Source organism: Capra hircus, chromosome 20 (genome assembly GCF_001704415.2).
Source record: "Capra hircus breed San Clemente chromosome 20, ASM170441v1, whole genome shotgun sequence".
NCBI classification, from domain to species: domain Eukaryota; kingdom Metazoa; phylum Chordata; class Mammalia; order Artiodactyla; family Bovidae; genus Capra; species Capra hircus.
The window spans coordinates 17,878,578-17,902,993 of NC_030827.1; the positions used below are offsets into that span (position 1 = coordinate 17,878,578).

Consider the following 24,416-nt stretch of genomic DNA (forward strand, 5'->3'; position numbering starts at 1 on the left):
GTGAGTTAGCCACGTTTTGCACAACCACTACTATCACTACTCCTGGATATTCGTCTCTATCAGAGCGAATATCTATCTATATCAGAGCCTGAGGAAATAGCCCTAAGATTTCAAGCAATCAAATGTCAGATGGCACTTGTACTTTAGAGTCCTACCCTTTTTTCAATTTGGAATTTTTAACTTAAGCACTAAAAACAATGTTACAAAATTATCAGACAAGCTTACAGCAGCCTCACAAAAATTCACCTACTGCAAATCACTGGCCAGTCTGCCTTCCACCTAAATTATATAAAGGGAAGTTAATGGCAAAACCATTCAGCACCACAATAATCCAAGTCTATGCCCCAACCACTAATGCTGAACAAGCTTAAGTTAAACGATTCTATGAATACCTACAAGACCTCCTAGAACTAACACCCAAAAAAAGATGTCCTTTTCATCACAGGGGACTGGAATACTAAAGGAGGAAATCAAGAGATACCTGGAGTAACAGGCAAGTTTGGCCTTGGAGTACAAAATGAAGCAGGGCAAAGACTAACAGAGTTTTGCCAAGAGAATGCACTGGTCATAACAAACACCCTCCTCCAACAACACAAGAGACAGCTCTACACATGGACATCACCAGATGGTCAATACCGAGATCACACTGATTATATTCTTTGCAGCCGAAGATGAAGAAGCTCTTTACAGTCAGCAAAAACAAAACCAGGAGCTGACTGTGGCTCAGATCATGAACTCCTTATTGCTAAATGCAGACTTAAATTGAAGAAAGTAGGCAAATCCACTAGACCATTCAGGTATGACCTAAGTCAAATCCCTTATGATTATACAGTGGAAGTAACAAACAGATTCAAGGGATAAGATTTGATAGAGTGTCTGAAGAACTATGGGCGGAGGTTCTAACGCTGCACAGGAGGCGGTGATCAAAACCATCAAGAAGAAATGCAAAAAGGCAAAATGGTTGTCTGAGGAGGGCTTACAAACAGTTGAGAAAAGAAGAGAAGCAAAAGGCAAAGGAGAAAAGGAAAGATATATCCACCTGAATGCAGAGTTCCAAAGAATAGCAAGGAGAGATAAAAAAGCTTTCCTAAGTGAACATTGCAAAGAAATCAGTTCAGTTCAGTCACTCAGTACTGTCTGACTCTTTATGACCCCATGAACTGCAGCACACCAGGTCTCCCTGTACATCACCAACACCCAGAGTTTACCCAGACTCATATCCATTGAGTCGGTGATGCCATCCAACCATCTTACTCTCTGTCGTCCCCTTCTCCTCCTGTCTTCAATCTTTCCCAGCATCAGGTTCTTTTCAAATGAGTCAGCTCTTCACAACAGATGGCCAAAGTACTGGAGTCTCAGCTTCAGTATCAGTCCTTCCAATGAACACCCAGGACTGATCTCCTTTAGGATGGACTCGTTAGATCTCCTTGCAGTCCAAGGGACTCTCAAGAGTCTTCTCTGACACCACAGTTCAAAAGCATCAATTCTTCAGTGCTCAGCTTTCTTTACAGTCCAACTCTCACATCCATACATGACTACTGGAAAAACCATAGCCTTAACTAGATGGACCTTTGTTGACAAAGTAATGTCTCTGCTTTGTAATACGCTGTCTAGGTTGGTCATAACTTTCCTTCCAAGGAATGAGTGTCTTTTAATTTCAAAGAAATTACTGCAAAGAAATAGAGGAAAACAACAGAATGGGAAAGACTAGGGATCTCCTCAAGAAAATTAGAGATACCAAGGGAATATTTCATGTAAAGATGGGCACAATAAAGGACAGAAATGGGATGGACCTAATGGAAGCAGAAGATATTAAGAAGAGGTGGCAAGGGTACTGTTGCTGCTGCTGCTGCTACTGTTAAGTCACATCAGTCGTGTCCAACTCTGTGTGACCCCAGAGATGGCAGCCTACTAGGGCTCACCCATCTCTGGGATTCTCCAGGCAAGAGTACACAAAACTATATAAAAAAGATGTTCATGACCCAGATAACCACGATGATATAATCACTCACCTAGAACCAGATGTACTGGAGTGTGACGTCAAGCGGGCCTCAGGAAGGATCACTACAAACAAAACTAGTGGAGATGATGGAATCCCAGTTGAGCTATTTCAAATCCTGAAAGATGATGCTGTTAAAGTGCTGCACTCCTTATGCCAGCAAATTTGGTAAACTCAACAGTGGCCACAAGACTGGAAAAGGGGAGTTTTCATTCCAATCCCAAAGAAAGGCAATGCCAATGAATGCTCAAATTATCACACAATTGCACTCATTTCACATGCCAGCAAGATTATGCTCAAAATCCTTCAAGCTAGGCTTCAGCAGTCCATGAACCGAGAACTTTCAGATGTACAAACTGGTTTTAGAAAAGGCAGAGGAACGAGAGATCAAATTGCGAACATTTGCTGGATCACAGAAAAAGTAAGGGAAACCCCCAAAAAAATCTACTTCTGCTTCACTGACTATACTAAAGCCTTTGACTTTGTGGATCACAACAAACTGTGGAATATTCTTAATGAGATGGGAATACCAGAACACATTACTTGCTGCCTGAGAAACCTGCATGCAAGAAGCAACAGTTAGAACCAGACATGGAACAAATGACTGGTTCAAAATTGTGAAAGGAGTACATCAAGGATGTATATTGTCACCCTCCTTACTTAACTTATATGCAGAGTACCTCATGCGAAATGCCGGTCTAGATGAATCACAAGTTGGAATCAAGATTTCTGGGAGAAATATTAACAACCTCAGATATGCAGATGATACCACTTTAATGGCAGAAAGTGAAGAGGAACTAAAGAGCCTCTTGATGAACTTAAAACTCCTGGCTTAAAACAGCTTAAAAATCTCACTTAAAACTCAATATTCAAAAAATCATGGCATCTGGTCCCATCATTTCATGGCAAATAAATGGAGGAACAATGGAAACAGTGCAAGACTTTATTTTTTTGGGCTCCAAAATAACAGAGGATGGTGAGTGCAACCATGAAATTAAAAGACACTCACCTTTTGGAAGAAAACCTATGACAAACCTAGACAGCGTGTTAAAAAGCAGAGACATCATTCTGCAAGCAACGGTCCATCTAGTCAAAGCTATGGTTCTTTACAGGAGTCATGTACAAAGGTGAGATTTGGACCATAAAGAAGGCTGACTTCTGAGAATTGACACTTTCCAACTGTGGTGCTGCAGAAGACTATTGAGAGTCCCTCGGACAGCAAGGAGATCAAACCAGTCAATCCTAAAGGAACTTAACCCTGAATATTCATTGGAAGGACTGATGCTGAAGCTGACGCTCCAATATTTTGGCCACCTGATGTGAACAGCCAACTCACTGGAAAAGACCCTGACGCTGGGAAAGAGGGCGACAGAGGACGAGATGGTTGGGTGGCATCACTGGCTCAATGGACATGGGTTTGAGCAAATTCAGGGAGACAGTGAAGGACAGAGAAGCCTGGCGTGCTGCAGTTCATGGGGTCGCCAAGAGTCAGACATGACTTGGTGACTGAACAACAAAATTGATAAGTCATTCTTAGGTATACATCTAAAATGGGTGGCTATTTAAAAGCCTATTGAAGATAATCACTACCAAGCATGTATTTTAAATCTTAGAATCCTCTGTTCTGGAGAAATCTTAGTGGAAAGGCTAGCGTATGGAGAGGCGAAAGTAATTGTATGGGGATTGAGAAGGACCTGCCTTCTCCCATCACACTCTTCTCCCTCCCATCTCACCGTGGGGGCTCTGTGAGGCAATGTCTGAAACATCCTTCTAAGGGACAACCATTATTCCTTTCCCTGGGTTCTCCCCAATCCCATTAGCCCATCTAAGCTTAAATGAACTATGACAAGATTTGCAAAGCACCTTGCTAGGTGCCGGCACACACAGAAAACAGCCTAAGTGTCTGCTTCGGTCTTCCCTTGGCTTCTGCTTCTTTCCTTCTAGCTCCTGGCAGCCTTGATTCCCTGTGAAGCCCCTGGGAATCACAGATGTCTTAATATAAGGCTTCTCAGACCTCATTAATTTTTGTATGCTGCCACTTCAGGGTAAGAAATGTTGAAAGGAAATGATCCCCAGCCTGTTTTTCTTGGCTTTCACTCCCTTACCCCTCCTACGTTCTATAGGATGGTACTCTCTAGAGATCCACATTCTAGCAAGGAGACTCCCCTGGTCAGATTTCCCTTTAGCGGCAGTTTCCTGAGGACAAACACAATACTAACTTTTAGGGAGTGACAAAACTAAGGAGAGAATTTTTCTGAAGTTGTTGTGAGGAAGAAGAGTACACATTATACCAATGCTCTGACATTCTTATTAGTCATGGATGAGAGAAAAAAAATCTATCAGTGGACTCATGTTATAAACGGAAAGACAGCCTAAATGAATGTAACTGGAACTTATTCTTGGTCCCAACAATGCTACTAGCACACTACATGTGTAATATAGAACACTAAAATTTAAACAGAGGCAGACTTCAGTTTCTTGGGCTCCAAATTCACTGTGGACAGTGACTGCAGCCATGAAATTAAAAGATGCTTGCCCCTTGGAAGAAAAGCTAGGACAAACATAGACAGCATATTAAAAAGCACAGACATTTTGCCAACAAAGGTCCGTCTAGTCAAAGCTATGGGTTTTCCAGTAGTCATGTACAAATGTGAGAGCTGAACCATGAAGAAGGCTGAGCGCCAAACAATTGATGCTTTCTAATTGTGATGCTGGAGAAGACTCCTGACAGTTCCTTGGACAGTAAGGAGATCAAACCAGTCAATCTTATAGGAAATTAACCCTGAATATTCATTGGAACAGAGAAGGCAATGGCACCCCACTCCAGTACTCTGGCCTGGAAAACTGCATGGATGGAGGAGCCTGGAAGGCTGCAGTCCATGGGGTCACTGAGGGTTGGACATGACTGAGCGACTTTACTTTCACTTTTTCCTTTCATGCACTGGAGAAGGAAATGGCAACCCACTCCAGCATTTTTGCCTGGAGAATCCCAGGGACAGGGGAGCCTGGTGGGCTGCCGTCTATGGGGTCGCACAGAGTCGGACATGACTGAAGTGACTTAGCAGCAGCAGCATTCATTGGAAGGACTAATGCTAAAGCTGAAGTTCCAATACTTTGGCTACCTGATGCGAAAAGCCAGCTCACTGCAAGAGGCCCCGATGCTGAGAAAGATTAAAGGCAGGAGAAGAAGGGGGCAACAGAGGATGAGATAGGTGGGTGGCATCATCGACTCAGTGGACTTGAGTTTGAGCAAACTCTGGGAGACAGTGAAGGACAGGGAAGCCTGGTGTGCTGCAGTCCATGGGTTCACAAAGTCAGACAAGACAGGGGGACTGAACAACTAAAGTGTACTACATCTAACTCCGAGTAAAATCTCTGCAGTCCATATTTAAGAGAGTTTTACAAAAATACACAAAGGGGTGATCCCTAACTGTTGTTAAAATCATCCAACTGTACACCTAAGTAATTTAGACAATGAATATCATTAATAGTATCTAACTGGTTAAACAGAATCAAGTCATCTGTAAAGATCTCTTTTAATGCTGAGAATCTACTAGTTTCTATTAGTATATACTTTTACATTTTTCTGTTTATTTTTACTCTTTCTCATACAGGGTACTGAATGGATAATTAAGCCCTAGCAGCTGCCATCAAGAGGATGGTTGATAGGATTACACAGGAGCTACTTAGCAGAGATTTGCCCACTGTATAGAAATATGCGTTCTCTTTTTGGGTTAACTTCTGACCCAAACTAGAAATTACTCTGCCTACTTAGAGCAAGAGAGAATAAACCCCTTTTCCTGTCCCCACAGCAGAACAGAACCCAGAAGCCTCTGACCCGAGAACACAGAGGTCTCAGTTTTAAGGGACAGAAAGCAGGAGAACCACACAACGGAGAAAGAAACCAGGCCCCAGTAATGAGAACTCAGTAGCAGACAGACATTCTGAGAACAGTGCTGGAGGGAAGCAGAGCCTCCTGAGCAATACAATGGACAAAGCCTCTGTATTTAGAGAGAGCTCTGAATAATGAGGGGAAAAACAGAGGCTGAGACAGGAGCACAAACCCCATTTCAGAGCAGGACAGCCCAGCCCATGTGCAGGAGGGTCTGCAGAGCCTGTGGACCACATGAGGTAAGGACAGGCCAGGACAGAGACAGTGACCTAAGGGTTTTCACTGGCTCCATAGCAAGAGGGATTGGAAAAGGAGAGCAAAGCTTCCATGTGTTCCATCTGCAGTAAGCAGTTTCTGTATGATTGCTGTTGTTGTTGTTCAGTCACTAAGTCATATTCAGCTCCTTGGGACCCCATGGACTGCAGCATGCCAGGCCTCCCTGTCGATATGCTTATTATATACAATTCTTAATCAATAGCATATATTTGGCTATTCTGCATTATGGGTTATGTGTTTTCTTTTAGAGGTTGAACTTAGGGAGCCTCTGAGAACACAGGTGGGTAACTAGACTAGGTAAGATCTGCTGACGACTGCAAACAGAACTGTGGGGCCATGGGTGGGCAGAGCAGGCCAGGCAGCTTTCAAAGCGTTTCCTGCCATCAAGGTAAGCTTCACTTTGCCCCTATTCTCCTCTGAGCAGAGAGACTGCCAGGCAGAGAGGAATACTCGTCTTTTAAAATAAGCTGAGGATGGTGTGTAGTTTAGGGGTTAAATCTTTGAAGTTACTGACACCTAGGATCAAATTCCTGTTCTGCTGTTGTGACCTTAGGCAATTTATCTGGTATCCTTATAGCTCAGTTTTCTTGGCTATAAAATTGGGGCTCATAACTGTCCCTGGGTTTCCCTGGTAGCTCAGCTGGTAACGAATCCACCTGCAATGCAAGAGACACCGGTTCAATTACTGAGTCAGGAAGATCTGCTAGAGAAGGGATAGGTTACTCATTCCAGTATTCTTGGGCTTCCCTCGTGGCTCAGCTGGTAAAGAACTTGCCCACAATGCAGGAGACCTGGTTTCGATCCCTGGGTTGGGAAGATTCCTGGAGGATGGAATGGCCACCCATCCCAGTATTCTGGCCTGGAAAACTGCATGGACTGTATAGTCCATGGGGTCACAGAGAGCAACTTTCATTTCCAGTAACTGTCCCTATCTCACAGGGTTGTTTTAAAAATTAAATAAAATAATGTATGCATTATGTGCTTAGCATAGAGCCCAATAAATAAGTGCTGGCATCTGTGCTGAGTTTAGTAGCTGGACCACAATGAGGAAAAAAAGCAAAAATTTGGATTCTATAATGTCTACTCTCTCCTCCTCCCCCCGACCCCTTGAATTTAAGCAACAATGAAGATCAACAAGGCTGGACTGAAAATCTTGAAAGACAACATTTTGGATAATGAGATCCCCCATTGAGTTCTCCTTGTGTTTGCTCATGTTATTCCTTTTTTTCTGTAGTATTCTTATTGAAAGTTAAAGTGTTAGTCACTCAGTCGTGCCCGACTCAGCAATCCCATGTACTGTAGCCCATCAGGCTTCTCTGTCCATGGGATTCTCCAGGCAAGAATAATGGAGTGGGTTGCCATGCCGTCCTCCAAGGGATGTTCCAAACCCAGGGATCGAACCTGGGTCTCCTACATTGCAGGCAGATTTTTTACCATCTGTGCCACCAGGGAAGATTGCTTCTTTCCTATAACTCTCCTCCATAAACATCCTGTAAAACCATGCTAAGTTCAGTCTATTTATTTACTAATATGTGAATAAATTACTCTATAAAAAGTGCTCTACAGTTCATTCAAGCCTATTCTAATTTCTCACGTCTCCCGGTGGTTGCACCTCTACTCCCTCTATACTCCCAGTACCATCGTCAGCAGTAAAATCAAATACTTAATACATCTATTCTTTCTGATCAGGAAAACACAAAAGACTCTGAAAAGAAGGGTTAACAGGAAGGCATTGAAATGGTGTTAAGTGGTAAAATTACATTCTCCCGTGCCCAGGAAGACAAGCTGGTAGGTGACGAGCAATCCTGATATGTGGTTCATTAGGATTACACACTACACTTACAGCTACATGGAAGTTTCCAAGGCTATACTGACATCTTTTTGCTGCACGGGGACTCTGGGAATTGCTGTTTTCTCCACGGCACCAGCAAAAGCGTATCAACTTACATGGCAAGCTATACTGGAATGCTTTCCAGTTTTCAATGAGAAGCAGTTACTCCTTAGCCTATTTATTAGCCACTGCTTTCCTGGTGGCTCAGCTGATAAAGAATCCGCCTGCAATGCCGGAGACCTGGGTTCGATCCCTGGGTTGGGAAGAACCCCCGGAGAAGGGAAAGGCTACCCACTCCAGTATTCTGGCCTGGAGAATTCCATGAACTATATAGTCCCATGGGGTTGCAAAGAGTCGGACACAACTCAGAGACTTTCACTTTCTTTCAATCAACTTTAAAATGTGGAAAGCCTGAGTTTGCCTTTACCATAAAAACTAAGTATGGGGCTCAAAACAGTGGGGGAATTACTAAGACTTTTGCTTCTGGAGACATAAGATAGCATAAAATTTCTCCACAATTACCTTCAAAGCTAAACCTTTAGAATCTTACTCCTGGCTCTGCACAAGGCCCTCCGGTTATTTAGAGTACTGTTTTGAATATGTGACTAAAGTGTAAGTTTTCTTCTTTATTCAAGAATAGTGTGGGTAGGTGCAGAAAAGGCTGATAGAAGTGACTATTTATATCTGGGATGATAGCATGGACAGGGTTCTAGGTCCATGAAGTAGGTACATGTGTGCATGCTAAGCTGTTTCAGTTGTGTTTGACACTTTGCGACCCTATGGACTGTAGCCCACCAGGCTCCTCTGTCCACCGGATTCTCCAGGCAAGAACATTGGAGTAGGTTGCCATGCCCTCCCTCCAAGGGATCTTCCCAACCCAGGGATCGAACCCACATCTCTTACATCTCCTGCACTGGCAAGTGGGTTCTTTACCACTAGCTTCACCTGGGAAGCCACATGGAGTAGGTAATATTTAGTATTTTGCAATATATGCAGTCCCAATGGGTGGGCTAGGTTCTCTACTACTCAATGTAGATTTATCCTGATTTCGAAGTCCACTGAATCTTCATACCCACTCAATCTATCCAGCACCCTACCAAGGAATATTATTATAACGGCTGCTCAGTAACAGTATGGGGCTTCGCAGGTGGCACAGTAGTAAAGAATCTGCCTGCCAATGCAGAAGATGCAAGAGATGTGGGTTTGATCCCTGGGTTGGGAAAATCCCCTGCAGTAGGAAATGGCAAGCCACTTCAGAATTCTTGCCTGGAAAATTCCATGGATAGAGAGGAGCTTGGTAGCTTACAGTCCTTGGAGTTGCAAAGAATCAGGCACAACTGAGCAACTGACCACACACAAACACAGTAACAGCATACAAGGAAATGCAAACTAAAAAAATCTAACTATGGCTATTTCTACTCACACACAGTTAGGTGTCTATATCAAGAGCTTTGAAGAAAACTCAAGAGATACCACCTTGTTCTTATGAACCAAGTGAGCACAGCTCAGAGCAGTAAGACTCCTGTGATGGCGGCCCAACCTCTCCCTAAGAAACAAGGTTTTACATGCTAGAGAGCAAAACATATGACTCAGCTCAGAGGAAAAGTGTTTAAAATCTGGAGGAAAAGTATTACATACAACATATTATGAAAATGAAAATTCAAGGACTTTTCCCTGTGATAAAACTGTAATTAAATCTTATTTAACTGTTTCTAATGACGTCCATTTTAATTAAGTTTTAATAGACTGGTAGCCATAACCTATAGTTTTATGAAGTGAAGTGAAGTCACTCAGTCGTGTCTGACTCTTTGCAACCCCACAGACTGGGGCCTACCAGGCTCCTCTGTCCATGGGATTTTCTAGGCAATAGTACTGGAGTGGATTGCCATTTCCTGGCAAAGTAAACTTGTGGTCTAAGAAGACATTTAAGCAAGAGACCCATCAACACAGATGAGAGGTTACAATATATTCCCTCATCCCTAAAGACCCCCCACAATAATTAAGTGTGCTGAACAGTCAGCCACTAGGGCTAACAGCAGGTGTGCTCACCACCAATCTGCACTGGGCTGTTCCTTGAAATCCAAGGGTTATTTCTGTGATCTGCTTTCCAGAAAATATGCCTGGAGTAAAGAACACAACTGAAAAGGTATGTGTTCTATAGCTCTAGCAGACATGCGTCATGTCTACCAAACATGCAGCTTCTCCCGCTGCACTGGGCTTTCTGTCTCAAGATTTTAATATATACATGTTCTCACAGCTGATCATGATACAACAACAATCATCTTGAGAAGACTGTCATATGTCTGAGAAAACATCAAGTAGAGAAAAGTAAAATTAATATAGGAAAAACTGATTCACAGGATCTTAATAGTAGGCATCTGAACCTATTTCATACTACACTATGAAAATCACAGCATAAATCAGAAAAATTAACTCAGACCAAATGAATATCATAGGCTTTTATTTTAGAAAAGAACTGAGCATAATTATCCCTTTGTTAGAGAATAGGGCAAAGAAATTGGGCCTATTGCTACCTCATATAAGATTGCATGCATTTATTTGAATAAAAGAAAGAACTAAATGAATAGGTTATTTTTTAAAACTAACTTTGAAACATTAGCACTTGCATTTTAATAAATCACATATACTCAAAAAACTATAAATCTTGGGGGGGGTATCTGATCCTATGAAAGAAAAATAAAATTTTGTAATCTGGCTGACAATCTGATGCCTCTGAATCTCTCTGCCAAGAAGCAGTTACTTGGCTGAGATACTCTTACTTGTACACTTTCATCAGATTAAGGCTTTCATGCCAGGAATTTTTTTTCTCCTGGTGTATTGGCCATTGCCAGAAATGGACCCATCGAATCCACCGGTGCTAAGGAGTTAAGCATCTGAGATTTAATTTAACAGTTTCAGCTTTATTAAGCTGTCACAGAGCGGCCCTACTTTGATAACAGTAGCTGCTCCAATTATGGCTTGGTTTAGGGTTGACAAGTATAATGATTCATTCGTGGCACATGAGAAGCAATAAAAGGTTGTTTTGCATTACAGCTTTAAAAACGTGGGCACTTTTTTCATTTAATTTGTCACTTAGCTTTTGCTAAGAGGACATTTAAATTGCAGTAAAAGGCAAATGGGGCTTTTAGTTTAAATGTAATCCCCATATTTAAATGATCTGTAATGGTGCAGTGTTGGAGTGGGAACACTATTGTCTCACAGTGGGTCCTGATGGTGACATGTGACATTTGTATTCAGGTCCTGTATTATCCATGTGGCTAAAGGGCTTCCAATTTCATTTCACAGCCAGAAGCCTGCAGAAAACACCAATTAACTTGCAGATCCCATTTGCCGACAAAACTCAGCCTCTTCTCAATGTCTGGCATCTGGCAGTGCTCAGCATTTAATTCCAAAGCAGAGCCTTGAAGCAATGTGAGCCCTGTGCAGGGGCACAAAGTCAAATTCCCCCATTTTCTTAAGAAGCAAAATCCTTTTCTTTTGTAGTCCAGAAGCAACTTTTAGTTAATTTTTTTTGGTGAATGACATTAAGATGTGAGAGCTACTGTTACGCCCACATGAGATTCTTCACAGAACTTAGACCTCATTAAAATGGCAAGTGACCTCTGCTCACCATCACAGTATGCAGGAGAATTTATAGCAGTCTAGTAATGACTGGATGGCAGGGAGGGGGGTCGGGGAAGGGTGGGCATGATTTGTGAAAAAAGAAAACACAGGCCAAGAATATGTGTTCTTCATCCTGGACTCAACTCAAAGAACTTGTATAAAGCCTGGTCCATAATTAGAAAGGTAGTCCATCAGAGAGTATAACAAGAATCAGCTAGTGAAAACTTCTGCTTAATGAGAATTAATACTTTTGATTGGGGGTTGAAGTATGTAATTTTCAAGGCCAACTTGCAAAAGTGAAATACAACTAATGGATTAAATGTAAACACTGAAATTTTTATTTAACTGTATCACTTGTACATTTTTTTGGTTACCAAAATATTTAGTTGATATTTTCTAATTAGTTATTTGTAAGTTTAAGCTTCTTTCACTAACAAAGCTCTTTAAATTTTATTCATCTAATATTAATCCAATAATTTTTCCTGAAATGATTCCCTTCATTACAGTTTTTTTTAAATGTTAGTCCTTTTTACTGCCATAAACCAACTAGTCAATTCAACACTTACTGTAGAGTTACAAAACTGAGGAGTCTTTACTTATAAATCACTCAGTATTCTATATAAATTTCTGTTTAAACCACACATTACACTTGTGTTCTCCAGCTACCACACTGAGCTCCCAAACATTTCCTGCCAGGACACTGAAAGGATCCACCAGAGTTACAGACTGATTTAAATTCTGACTGAGGGAAAGGCCACTAACATTACTTCCGGTGACCCAAGGAAAGTACTAAGATTAAATTATTATAAGACACTTAATAAAAAATACTTCGGGAAAAGGTCAACAAGTATCTTAACACTGGGGAATAGCAGACACATGTTTAAAAACAAACAGGAGCTGTCATCCACAAACCGGTTCCTGAACACACATCCTATTAATGAGAAAAAGGAAACTCTGATGTCCAACTGTTTACCATCTTGCTGTATAACCTTAAAGGGTCACACTATGTCATTTTGTGGAAGTTTCCTAACCTCTTCAGACTTTAGTTTCCTTATCTGTAAGCAGTTCATCTCAAAGGTCCCTTGCAAACATTATAACTGGTATCTTCACAGACAACAGTCTTTCTTGGTGTGAGCACGGGATCAACAGCATGATGTGGTCCATCAATAGCCAAGAGGAACACAGAAGGTGAAGGCATGAAGACTTCTACTATTTAATTTCACTGAAACTAGAAAGTGAAAGTCGTTCTGTCATGTCTGACTCTTTGAGACCCTATGGACTATACAGTTCGTGGAATTCTCTAGGCCAGAAGACTGGAATGGGGTACCTTTCCCTTCTTCAGGGGAAGTTCCCAACCCAGGGATCACATCCAAGTCTCCTGCACTGCAGGCGGATTCTTTACCAGCTAAGCCACAAGGGAAGCCAAACCTTCTAATAAATATCCAGAACATAAAATTAAAACAGGCACTGACAAAATATTTGCCAAAAATTCCATTTGTCACATACAGATTCCTTAATAGACAACAAATTCTTTATTAATTTCTCTAGCAATGAGTACTGAGTAACAAGAGTCATCTCTGCAAATTTCTCAGTAAACACAAGTAGTGCATTTCTCATTTTTTCCAACCACCTGCTGTATTTACATCTTTACCACCATGGATTTGGAAAGCAATAAAAATTATAGAGTTTGCTGTGACTTTTCCATTCTGACAATCAGTAGTTCATCTAAGTTGAGAATAATTTTAAAAAATGACAACTCAAGTTACTTTCAATAACTTTAATGTAGGTGAAAGGAAAAACGGCCAAATTCCAGCTGAATTGATTACAATATTAGTCTGGAAATGAATAATAAATTCTATTGTACCGAATACCTATCTGGAAATACACATTCCCCACCCTGCCCAAATACTTAAAAGCAGATCCTGTGCTTGCTTCCCTCAACATCAGACAATTCCCCCCAAACGGTGCCAAGACTGATTCCTGCAAATGTTTCATTCTCCCTGTCCTAGCCAGTGTACAGTGGCGACAAGTTCATGTAAGAGCAGCTCTCTCTTCTGCAATATTCTGACCATGCTTTTTACACTTTCTATCCCAGTCTTCAGCCACACACAACTCAATGGCAATCCATCATAAGATTTACACTTACCCAGCTCATCCCAGAGCTGCCTGTATTTGTCAGTCATTGCAGTGCCTTGTTGCCTCCAAAGTGAGAGACGAGGGTCAGCCATGAATTGCTCTGTTATCAAAGTCAACATTCGGGCCCCATTTGAGTCCCTCATCTTCAACATCTCCCGCACCTGGTGGGGGGAAGAAAATACCTTCAGAAAAATGTTAAAACATCAGCAGTAATACAGAGACAGAACACTTTACTTCTTTGGGGAAGGAAGTTAGGGGGGTGGTGGTGGATTCTTTCAACACCATCCTTTTTAAGCAAACAAAAGTTGTTAAAAATAAGCCTCTGCCCTCAATGGCAATTTAATCAAAGAATGACCATTAATTGTTTTAAAATTGTGTTTTGGAATCCACAAAAGAAAAAATAAATTGCCTGACTTCCCAATTCCCCCCTAAGAATGTTTTTGCCAGACTGCAAAGCATCAATACCAAAACAAACAAGACAAATCATTTGGTACCTTCGTAACTCCCTGACTGACTGCACGTACCACCAGAGTAATGGAGTCTGAAGAAGTGTACCAAAAACTTTTTAGAGACCTTCTAAACTGATCTAATGATGTTTATAGTAATAGCATCTCTCCTTCATTTTTTTTAACTTTATTCACATACCTACAATTCACCAATTTAAACTGTACAATTCAGTGGTTTTTAGTACATTCAAGCACAAGCTGTACAAGCCCTTCGTTTTTTGAGGTAAGTTAGTAATTGCGCTAGATTCTTTCTCACCAAGGGTTTCAACATAAAGAGCAACACATATTTCTATTCATTCAGATGAGACTGTTTTTGCAATGGTAAGAGGAAATGTTCAGGGCTGTGTAAGTTCAAGAACTCTTGCTCCAAATGAGCAATCCTTATAGCAGAATCATAAGTGACTTCATAAATTAACTCTGCTTCTCTGTTTTGGAACATCAAGCTCTGTCCATTATTCTTCTGTTATAGTTCCCAAATAAATGAGAAAGCAAAGAAAGAAATATAAGGCTAAGTTGCTCTACAGGAAATCCTAATGAATCCATCCATTCCTAAAGCGTGAAATGTTACGTGTTCAACAAATAGGAATCTAAGCTGAATGCCAGTTCTCTGAATAGGAAATTAGTAGAGCAAGGTCACAAGTAGTAGTTGAGAGGGGAAGAGTCCTTTTATTCAAAATTCTTTCTATGTGAAAGCCAAATGGAGGAGGAAATAGTAGATCTTTAATAAAGCAGCCTAAACCTCTAGGTCAATATACTCTGCCTCAGGCCTGTACCCTGGGAAGTAATGGAACCACCTCTCCACAGGCTTTAGAATTTGAGTCTTATAGAGAACTTGAATGCACTTTCACACTGAATCACAGGAGTGTGCTTCCAGGAGGGCTGTTTCAGTAATCTTAAGAAGTACTAAAAAGCAGAAAGAAATGGAGTGGCCATTTGTTGGACATCTTGCTACAGAGTTTTACATCTATAATTTGCCTTTTAATCTTCACAACAACCATAGTAAGTAGGGCAGATTATAACACTGATATTACAAATTATAAAGCCACGCCTCAGAAGTGAAGTAACCTGTCCAAAGGACAAGACGAATGACTGGAATCAGAATCCGGATCTGTCTTAACTCTGGAAATTATGCCATTTTGAAAATTAGATGTTGCTGTTACTTCATGTAACATATATAATGTATATATCATATATACACAGATAAAAATAGCAATTGCAGGCCCATCTAATTCCTCTTTCACATTGCTTCCACTAGGCCGCAGTGTACTTTCTACTGATGTGAGAATGTAAGAAATACTTACTTCTAAATACACCAAACCTTTAATATTACCTCTTCAGGTTATAGATTTAATTTAGTATTTATTTCCCTGATGAATTTCTAACCTACTACTCAGCAACAGCAATGAAAATAAATGCTTTACTACTAAGCATATAAACCCAGAACTATTAACCAACGCACAAGTTCATCTATATAGCCTAAAGGTAATTAATTTCAGACTGTTGACTCTGACGCATTACAAGAGTTTGAAGTGCTATGAATTATCAAAGATTCATTAAGTCATGTGAAATAATTTTAGAGTTAGATGTATTCTTGAAAGTGAAAAATGAAAGTTGCTCAGTTGTGTCTGACTCTTTGTGACCCTGTGGACTGTAGCCCACCAGCCTCCTCGGTCCATGGGATTCTCCAGGCAAGAATACTGGAGTGAACAGCCAATTCCTTCTCCAGGGGATCTTCCTGACCCAGGAATTAAACTGGGTCTCTTGAATTTCAGGCAGATTCTTTACTGTTTGAGCCACTACTATAATTCTCGAAAAACTGGCAATCTATATATGGTATATGAGATAAAAGTTTTTTTAAAGGCTGCACTGCATGGCATGTGGGATCTTAGCTTCCTGACCAGGGATGGAACCTGTGCTCACCAAAGTGGGAGCTCGGAGTCTTAACCACTGGACTGCCAGGAAAATCCTGGGCTAAATATTTATTTAAAGGGTTTTCATTAATCAGAATACATTAGTTTTTGGCCATAAGCAGTAACAGTTTACTTTAATTCTTTTGAGAAATGGCAATCCACTCCAGTATTTTTGCCTAGGAAATCCTATTGGACAGAGGAGCCTTGTGGGCTATGGTCCATGGGATTGCAAAGAGTCAGACATGACTGAGTGACTAAACTTACCCACAAAAGGTTTTAATTACTATGAATATGAGAGAAATTGTTTAACAAAAGTATCAATGAACCTAGTTATCTGTTCCTTTAAAACCAATCTGAATTCATTATCTATAATGATGGCTGCACCCCCAATGAAAAGACATTGCCTTAACATTATTTAAAAAGCATTTTATCCAGTATTTAGAAATGTGTTCATGGTACTAAAGTTCTGTGTAAAGCAACAGACACAGCTTCTGTTCACAATGAACTTATACTGAAGATAACTTTTGTCTCTTAGGCGATCAAATGTTTGTGATGAAAATTAACATTTACCAAGACCCAACTACTGTTAAGACACCATTATCATGTAACATCATAATCACAACAACTAGAAAGGATATGCTATTATTTAACTAAATTTATACATGAGGAAACTGACTTAAATAACTTGCAAAGGTATACACACTCAAGATTTTAGAACTGAGATTTAAACCCAGGTTTCTATTTCTCCAAAGTTTATGTTCTTGAAACTAATTTTAAAATAGACATTAAACTAATTTTACAAAGCATATCTTAAGGACTATATTCAAATTTATGCTCTATTTGGGAAAATTAACCAGAAAATTAAAAAAAAAAACTGAAAAAAAAGGCATCTCAATTAATATCAAGCTATTTTTAGCATTGAACAGTTTTTCAAAATTGTATAAGAACTAAAAAAAGACAAAAATGGCCCATATCTTACCTAAAGACATCTAAGTAAATTAATGCTTGCATTACAACACAGAAGTCTCTAATGGTTGTTTATTTTTTTTCCCTTGGGCCATGCCACTCAGCTGACAGGATCTTAGTCACCCCTGAACAGGGACTGAACTGGAGCCCCAGCAATAAAAGTGTGGAGTCCTAACCACTGGACTGCCAGGCAATTCCCATTTCTTTACCAAAAAAAAAAAATTCACAAAGCAGCCTTTATCCTTTTCTATACATGGTCATATATACTTTCTACAAATGTATATATTTAGAATATTTCTTTAAAAATAAAAAGTCATACCTTTGCAAAGAGCAAATTAAGCTGCTTCCCTGATCCGTGGTACCCGCCCTGGGAAAGGAACAGTTTAACCTGTTCTTGAACCTGCTCTTCATCTAAGTGCCAGCAGTTTTCATCATCTATACTAGCACCTGCTGTTGGATCAGGAGCACCTAGAAATAGAAAGAAAAAATAACACATATGCTAGATAAAAACTCTGTGCTAACAGGACTCTGACAATAAACTTGAAAAGAATTAAGATTCTCTAATTTTTGCCTAAATACTTTTTAATCCAATCTCAATATACATACAAATGTATGACCAAAAATAAGTGTGAAATTATTCTTTTATATGCAGAACTTTGCTGATCTGTGCTAAGCTGAAAGGTAATGACTTATGAGCTGAGACGTTTCCTTTTTTTTAACATCAGAGACTGTACATGAGGAGATGAGTTTACAGGTTCTCTAAAGAATAAAAAAATTAACAAAAATGTCTCATTGTAAATATATTGTGTTTATAAAACTCTGCTGTGTAGACTTGTTAGTAAAATGTTTTTCAAAGACACTAGAAAAATATGAAACCAAGTAAACTCAGCAGAGTATTTCTTTACTCTGTTAATTCAAGAAGCTTTCACCATTATTTGCTGCTGTATAAACTACATGCTGACATAAGTCTTTAGCTGCAGAAAACCAAAGATTAAAAAGGGAAATCAAGCCACTTGGGAACAGGCAGTGCAGCTGTTGTACTAAACCAGGTTGTAGTATCACCTTGCCAAACTGCGTAAATATTTTATTGCTGAAGTAAACACAAAAGATAACATCTAAGTAACAGTCTACAGACTACCTTAGAAATTAAAATTACCCAGATATTTAGGCAAGTAAAAACTGTTTTATATTTATTAATAAAATGGTATTAAAGGCCTAAGATTCATTAAGTAATACAAAAACTAATCTAAAACCTCTCATTAATAGTGTTTCATCTGCTTATTAAGCCCTAAAAAAAAATCTGTAGATATGGTTCCACACTTCTTTTAATAATCTTACCCACACTCATTTGGCCAAGGAAATAATCACTAACATGTGCTTGGGACCAGGTTCCATTAGTCTCTAGGAGCAAGAATAGGTCTGTGAACCTCCCTGAAAAAGTGTGCATTCATTCATTCAGCGAACATATTTACTGAGAGCCCTCTGCTAGACTCAGGGATGGAATCGGGTACAAAACCGAATTCCTGTCCTCATAGAATTTACTATCTAGTTCAATGGCTTTCAAACGTTCTTGACTAAGAGCCACAATAAGAAACATAATTACCAAACCCAATAAACCTGTGTATCTAGACACTTACATGAACACATCTATTTATTAATCTGAAGCAAAAATACAATCAAAAAAATCCTTTCTGTAAAAGTGAGAAGGTCTGATATTTTCTGTACTATTTCATTTTTTAAAGGCTCGTCATAGTTTTTAAAGCTGATTTCATAATGAATAATGGGTTGCATCTACTACTAGAGAAACACTGCTTTAAGTGTGTGAAACAAATACCAATGTAATCACCCATACAAATATGTAAGAATAAATGAATTGTTCACAGAAGAGCACAAAGAGCCAGGAGACTGTGTCAGAGAGCTCTGACTGGCCCTGGATTGGCAGAGTAAGCATATGGAGCTGAGATCTGCCTTAAGCACATTAGAAGGTAACTAAAGGCAGGAAAGGAAGCACTCAATCTACATGTGAGACTAAGAGCTTGGGCAGAGGTCCCAGGCAGAAAGGAACATGGTATGCGGATGAAACAAAAGATACATGTCCACGCAACGCAGCAGCAGAGGATGAGTGCGAAGAGCAACACCAGACAACTGGAGAACAGAAGGGCCAGACAGCACTGCCAAGGGAGGAGCTTGGCTTTTCTCCCTAAAAGTAACGAATGGAAATTCACAACAAGGTCATGCCAAGTAGAAAAGAATACTCTAGGAAGTAAAAGATGTTCTGCTCTGATACACATCAATTTCAACAGTCCTACCATGGAGTATTAAACAGCCATAAAAATGAATGTGAAGATTCTTTATGTACTGCAATGGATATACCTGAGATATGGGCGGTCAGGGAACTCAGAAAGACATGGTTTTCTGGATTATACAATTGGATAAAACACTGGACAACTCATTCCCTGATACACAGACCACCAGCGCAGGATCAGGTTTCAGGGAAGGGTACCGTTTGGATCATGGGTACAGACTTTATTATTGTTATTTTTTAAAAAATATTTTGGCCACACCTCTCAATATGCAGGATCTTAGTTCCCCGACCAGGTAAACTTAAACCTGCTGCAGTAGAAGCTCTGAGTCTTAACCACTGGACCGCCAGAGAAGTCCCTGAGTTCAGTTTTAGACGTGGTGAATTTGAAGTACCTCTGACATACTCAGCCAAGAAGAGGGGAAAAGATTTAAAGTACGGAGCTAGATATACTATGGGATGCGGTACAGGGTAAAAAATTGTCTAGGATGGAACCATACAGAAGGCCAACATTTAAAGGCTGGGCAAGAGCCACTATCAGCCAATCAAGTACTGGGAGGGATGGGAGGAAAAGGAGGAGGGAGAAAGATATAAATACAGTCCACTCCTACCAAGGAAGGAAATCCTATCAAAAATGAACTACTGCTCAAGTATCCTCACATGAATTAGATTTCATTTTCTTCTCACAATGTCCCCTGGAGGTGAGTATAGCTCATGATCCCCTGTCTATAGAAGGAGAAACACAGGTTCAGAGTGGTTACAACCTATCTGTCCACAGCCCACACTGCCAAATGCAGTCTCCCAGTTCTCTCCTCTGCTGAAGAATATATCCCAGAACCTTGGAGCTCAAGTTGAACCCTGAAAGCATCAGGCACCGGTTATCAACCATAAATCAAAGAAAAATTTACGGAAGAATACTGGGATCTGTTAGTATGTTTCTTCTTTACAGGGAAATTTAAGCACACACAATATTGTGAAGAGCTAATTAACTACTGGGGTTATATCTGTATCCCATTGGGATACACAACCCCTAATCCAGCTCACCTCTTTGATTCTAGAGAAAGATGACAGACACACACCTGCACAAAGACAGGCCTCTGTTTCCTCAACCCTAGTCTTCTATTATGTAGGAATAAAAAACTAAGTAATGAAAATTAGAAATCTTCTGTGACTATGCAGAAAACAATTTAGTCATAAGAATGCACACAAAGGTAATTAGTTGATAAATAAAACATAAATTTACTCTAAACACAACTCAACATTTTAGGAAAAAAAGACACGTACACTTTACATTATACACCAGGAAATTCATGTTTACAACCACCCTCCCAAAAGAGGAAATTTATTTATTAAACTTTAATGCTAAAGTCTAAACGCTTAAATCCTAACATGTCATGATTATATGCATTAAAGTATTGCCTAAGCCTTGCATAAAATGTAGATGTGCAAGATTTATTTCTACTTGCTAATGGCTGTCTATAATCAAAGACAAACCTCTCAGAATTTCGCTTTGAGAAAGGCAGGCAAACAGAAACATAATTCAAGCATTTATACATTTGCTATTAGATATAACCCACACTGGGCAGGAACCAGAACCTGGGTATATAAATTAAATGGTCCTTTAAAGTGTTTTAAAACTATCATATTTTTTACCCTTATTTATAATTATAAACTCTGTAACTTTTACAACTGTGTAATTAATCTTTGTGAGCATTTTATGACTAAAGCTTAATTTTACAAAGTTTCAAGCCTTCAGGGAAAGTGAAATTATCTGTTGAACACAGTGCAACAGTTTTATTGGCTCTTGCTCCCAGCCAGAGTGTATGAATTTGATTCACTCTCCTACCCTGGTTACATAACGCCATAGGAGGAGAGCAAAGGAGAGTTCACGAACGTAAAGGACTACTGTCCATCTCTGACCTTCCCTGTCTGCTACTTGATTTGGTTCTGCTTTAGTTTTGATTTACTCCAGTATCAAAACTCTTACCCCAGCAGTTCTCAAGATCAGGAGTGTATCAAGACTCCTGAGGCACACTGTGAAAAGCAGATGCTTAGGCACCACTTCAGACCTACTGAACCAGAATCCTTGCCACAGATAACATGGCCGTGGAGATGGGAAGTGCGGCTGGGAAACACAATTCTGTATTTGGAAGGAATCTTAAACATGGCGGCACATTCTGGATTTTCGGATTGAAAAGTATTCAGGGTCCAGTGTACTCACTAAAGTACACTAAACTTAAGACCTATTGACCAAGATATCTGTCTCTTATCACAAAAACAGTCATTTCCAAGCACTGGACACTACCAAATCACACTGCAAATTTTAAACTGAGATATTAAGACATATTCAATAACTGGTTTATGCTATGTCTGTTATGCGGAATTATTCACAGCTTTGTATTCTAGTGGGGAATTTAATTATTTCTCTTTTCTTAAAACTGCTGGAAAACAAATTCAAACAAAAAGTTTAAGGCTTTAGTTTTCATCTTCATCTTAACTGTGACCTAACTGCCTCAGTACCATGGTTGACCAAATAATGCTTTCAGCATTTATATTTAAGTAGCAGTGCTCTTTTTTGGTTGTTGTTAAAATTAAATTGTCAAATTCAGCCTACAGAGGAAGAATGCAGGAAGCAGATGTTTACACTGCAGAGGTGATTAATTCAGCCTCTTTTGCAGGACCTATAAAGGAATGCCATCTCCTACAGTTTTAGTGCCTGCTATTAAAGATAGGAAACATTAAGTCTGTGGCTTACAAAGACACTGGTACACCTGTCTTACAAGCTGAAGGCAAAAATTCTGACATCAAACATTGGCACTGAGAGAGAAAAGACAACGCAGCTAACTTCGGTGATACAGGTTTAGGGAAAAAAAATCTTTACCAAGGATAAGAACCAGAAGCCCACTGAAAAACAATGTGACAATGTGTACTGAACAGACACACACACGAGAAAAGCTTTCAATTTTATCCTTACTGAAATCCTCATTTCAAGGCGGTAACTAATGTCTTCATTTCCAAACACAAATTTGTGGCGGCTGAAACAGCCAGATCCTTCATCACCTATTCTCAGTGGTCAGTCCATGTAAGTCTACTGCCATGATGCAGTGTGGTGTCCTCTCTAAGAGCTGTTAGAGGACAACCGGTTTAGCCTGGAAGCTAATGACAAAGGGAGTCCTGGCATGTGCCAGCCTCTGCTCCCTCAACAAGCCACCTTCCCTTTAGCTAAATGCCAAAGAAATAAATAAGTAGCACTGTAATCAGGATATAGCTCAGGGAACTCAAATAGGCCTGTCAAGGTTTATAGCTCCTCTACTCTTTTCCTCTCACCTGACTTTATTACTCATCTCTTATTATCTTTTAATTTACTTCAGAAGTTCCAGCAATATACTTATTCATGTACAGAAATAATCATGCATTTTATATAGATAAAGAGCAATAAAACACTTGTACATTCACTAATGCTCATTAAAAAATGAAGAATGTAAGCATAGAGTGCTTAAGAGTTAGGTCATTTTCCATAACCTAACTAACAGATGTATTAATATATTAGCAATTACTTGGTACACAAATAATTAAATGCAAAGTTCTCAGAAAGTCTCATTTTTACATAACCTGACTCTTCTGATTTATTAAAAGAGATCTACTATGTTTGCAAGGTTCAAGAATGATTTGCTCAGATTATTTTCAGAGATTTTTTTTAAAAACTTCACAAATATTTTCCTCAACGATACCACTGCCAGCTGAAGACTCACGTCAACTGCCACATCACAATGATGAATAATAGCAACTTAACTTTACTCCTTTATAATTCTCCTGACCTTATGAAATAGGCTCTCTTTATAGACTATGTTTTACAAATAAGAAAACTAAGCCCTGAGGAGATTTAGTTCCTTCCCCCGACTAAAAGCGCTGGAAAGCAAAGAGACTAGAATTCTAATGTTTAACTTCTAAACTCTTAAACACTCTGAGTACTCTTGTAGTGCAAGGGGTGAAAAACCTACAGGGAGGGAGATGGGAACAATAAGCTCACAGAGCCAACATGGAAACTTGTTCTTGTTCAGTCACTAAGTGTTGTTAGACAATTTGTGACCCATGGACTGCAGCACACCAGGCTTCCCTGTCCTTCACTATCTGCCAGAGGTGTCTCAAACTCATATCCACTGAGTTGGCAATGCCAGCCAACCATCTCATCCTCTGTTGTTCCCTTCTCCTCCATTCAGGAGAGAGGGATGTTGAAGAAACTGATCACAGCTGGTAACAAGCCATTGACAATTATGACAGCTGGGGTAGTGTCAGAAATGACTATAGGGTATGAGAGAAGGCACAATTTGGAGGTAAAAACAGAAAGGAAAAGGGTATCGAGCTAAAAGTAACTTGGCTGCTTCTGTACTACCGTGTCATGTATACCTGCTGGGTCAGAGATGTGATGCCTCCCAAAAGATTACTTCTCTTCTGCTAAAACGAAATGTTTTTCCATATGAAGATGATCATGTGTGCATGACTGTATATTTCAACAATTTTTTAGAAGAAATTTAAATCATATTATGAAAACATCAAGTTCTAATTAAAACTTAAGGGTAAAACTGGTCATTTTTGAAGGGAAATTTGGCAGTAATTACAAAACTCAAAATGCCCATACCAATTGTTCTGGCATTTCTACTATTAACTAAGAATCTATTACTCAAAAGCACTTGCACAAATTCACACATACAAAAAGAATGGTCACAGTAGAATTGCACATAGTAGAAAAAAATGAAAACAATTTTGAAATCATTTGGTATGTTAATGATTAAACAGACCCATAATATGTAATACTACACAGGACTTAACATAGTAACATGCCTTTTTGTACTAGTAAGATGAAGTATTCATGATGTATGGAAGAAAAAAAAAAAGAAACTACAAAAAAGTTTTAAACCTGTTTTTAAAAAATTACGTACTTGTGTGTGCACCAAGAAACTGCCTCAAAAACTA

General features: G+C 39.6%; 1 protein-coding gene across 1 annotated transcript in view; it reads right to left on the minus strand.

The window, feature by feature from the left end:
* Positions 1 to 24,416, minus strand: part of ZSWIM6 (zinc finger SWIM-type containing 6) — a 209,700-nt gene that overhangs the window by 46,693 nt on the left and 138,591 nt on the right. Inside the window, exons 3-4 of the mRNA XM_018065605.1 lie at positions 17,460 to 17,608; positions 13,769 to 13,919 (exon numbers count right to left, since the gene is read on the minus strand). Coding sequence (XP_017921094.1) covers positions 13,769 to 13,919; positions 17,460 to 17,608 — 300 coding nt within the window. The remainder of the gene's footprint in view (positions 1 to 13,768; positions 13,920 to 17,459; positions 17,609 to 24,416) is intronic.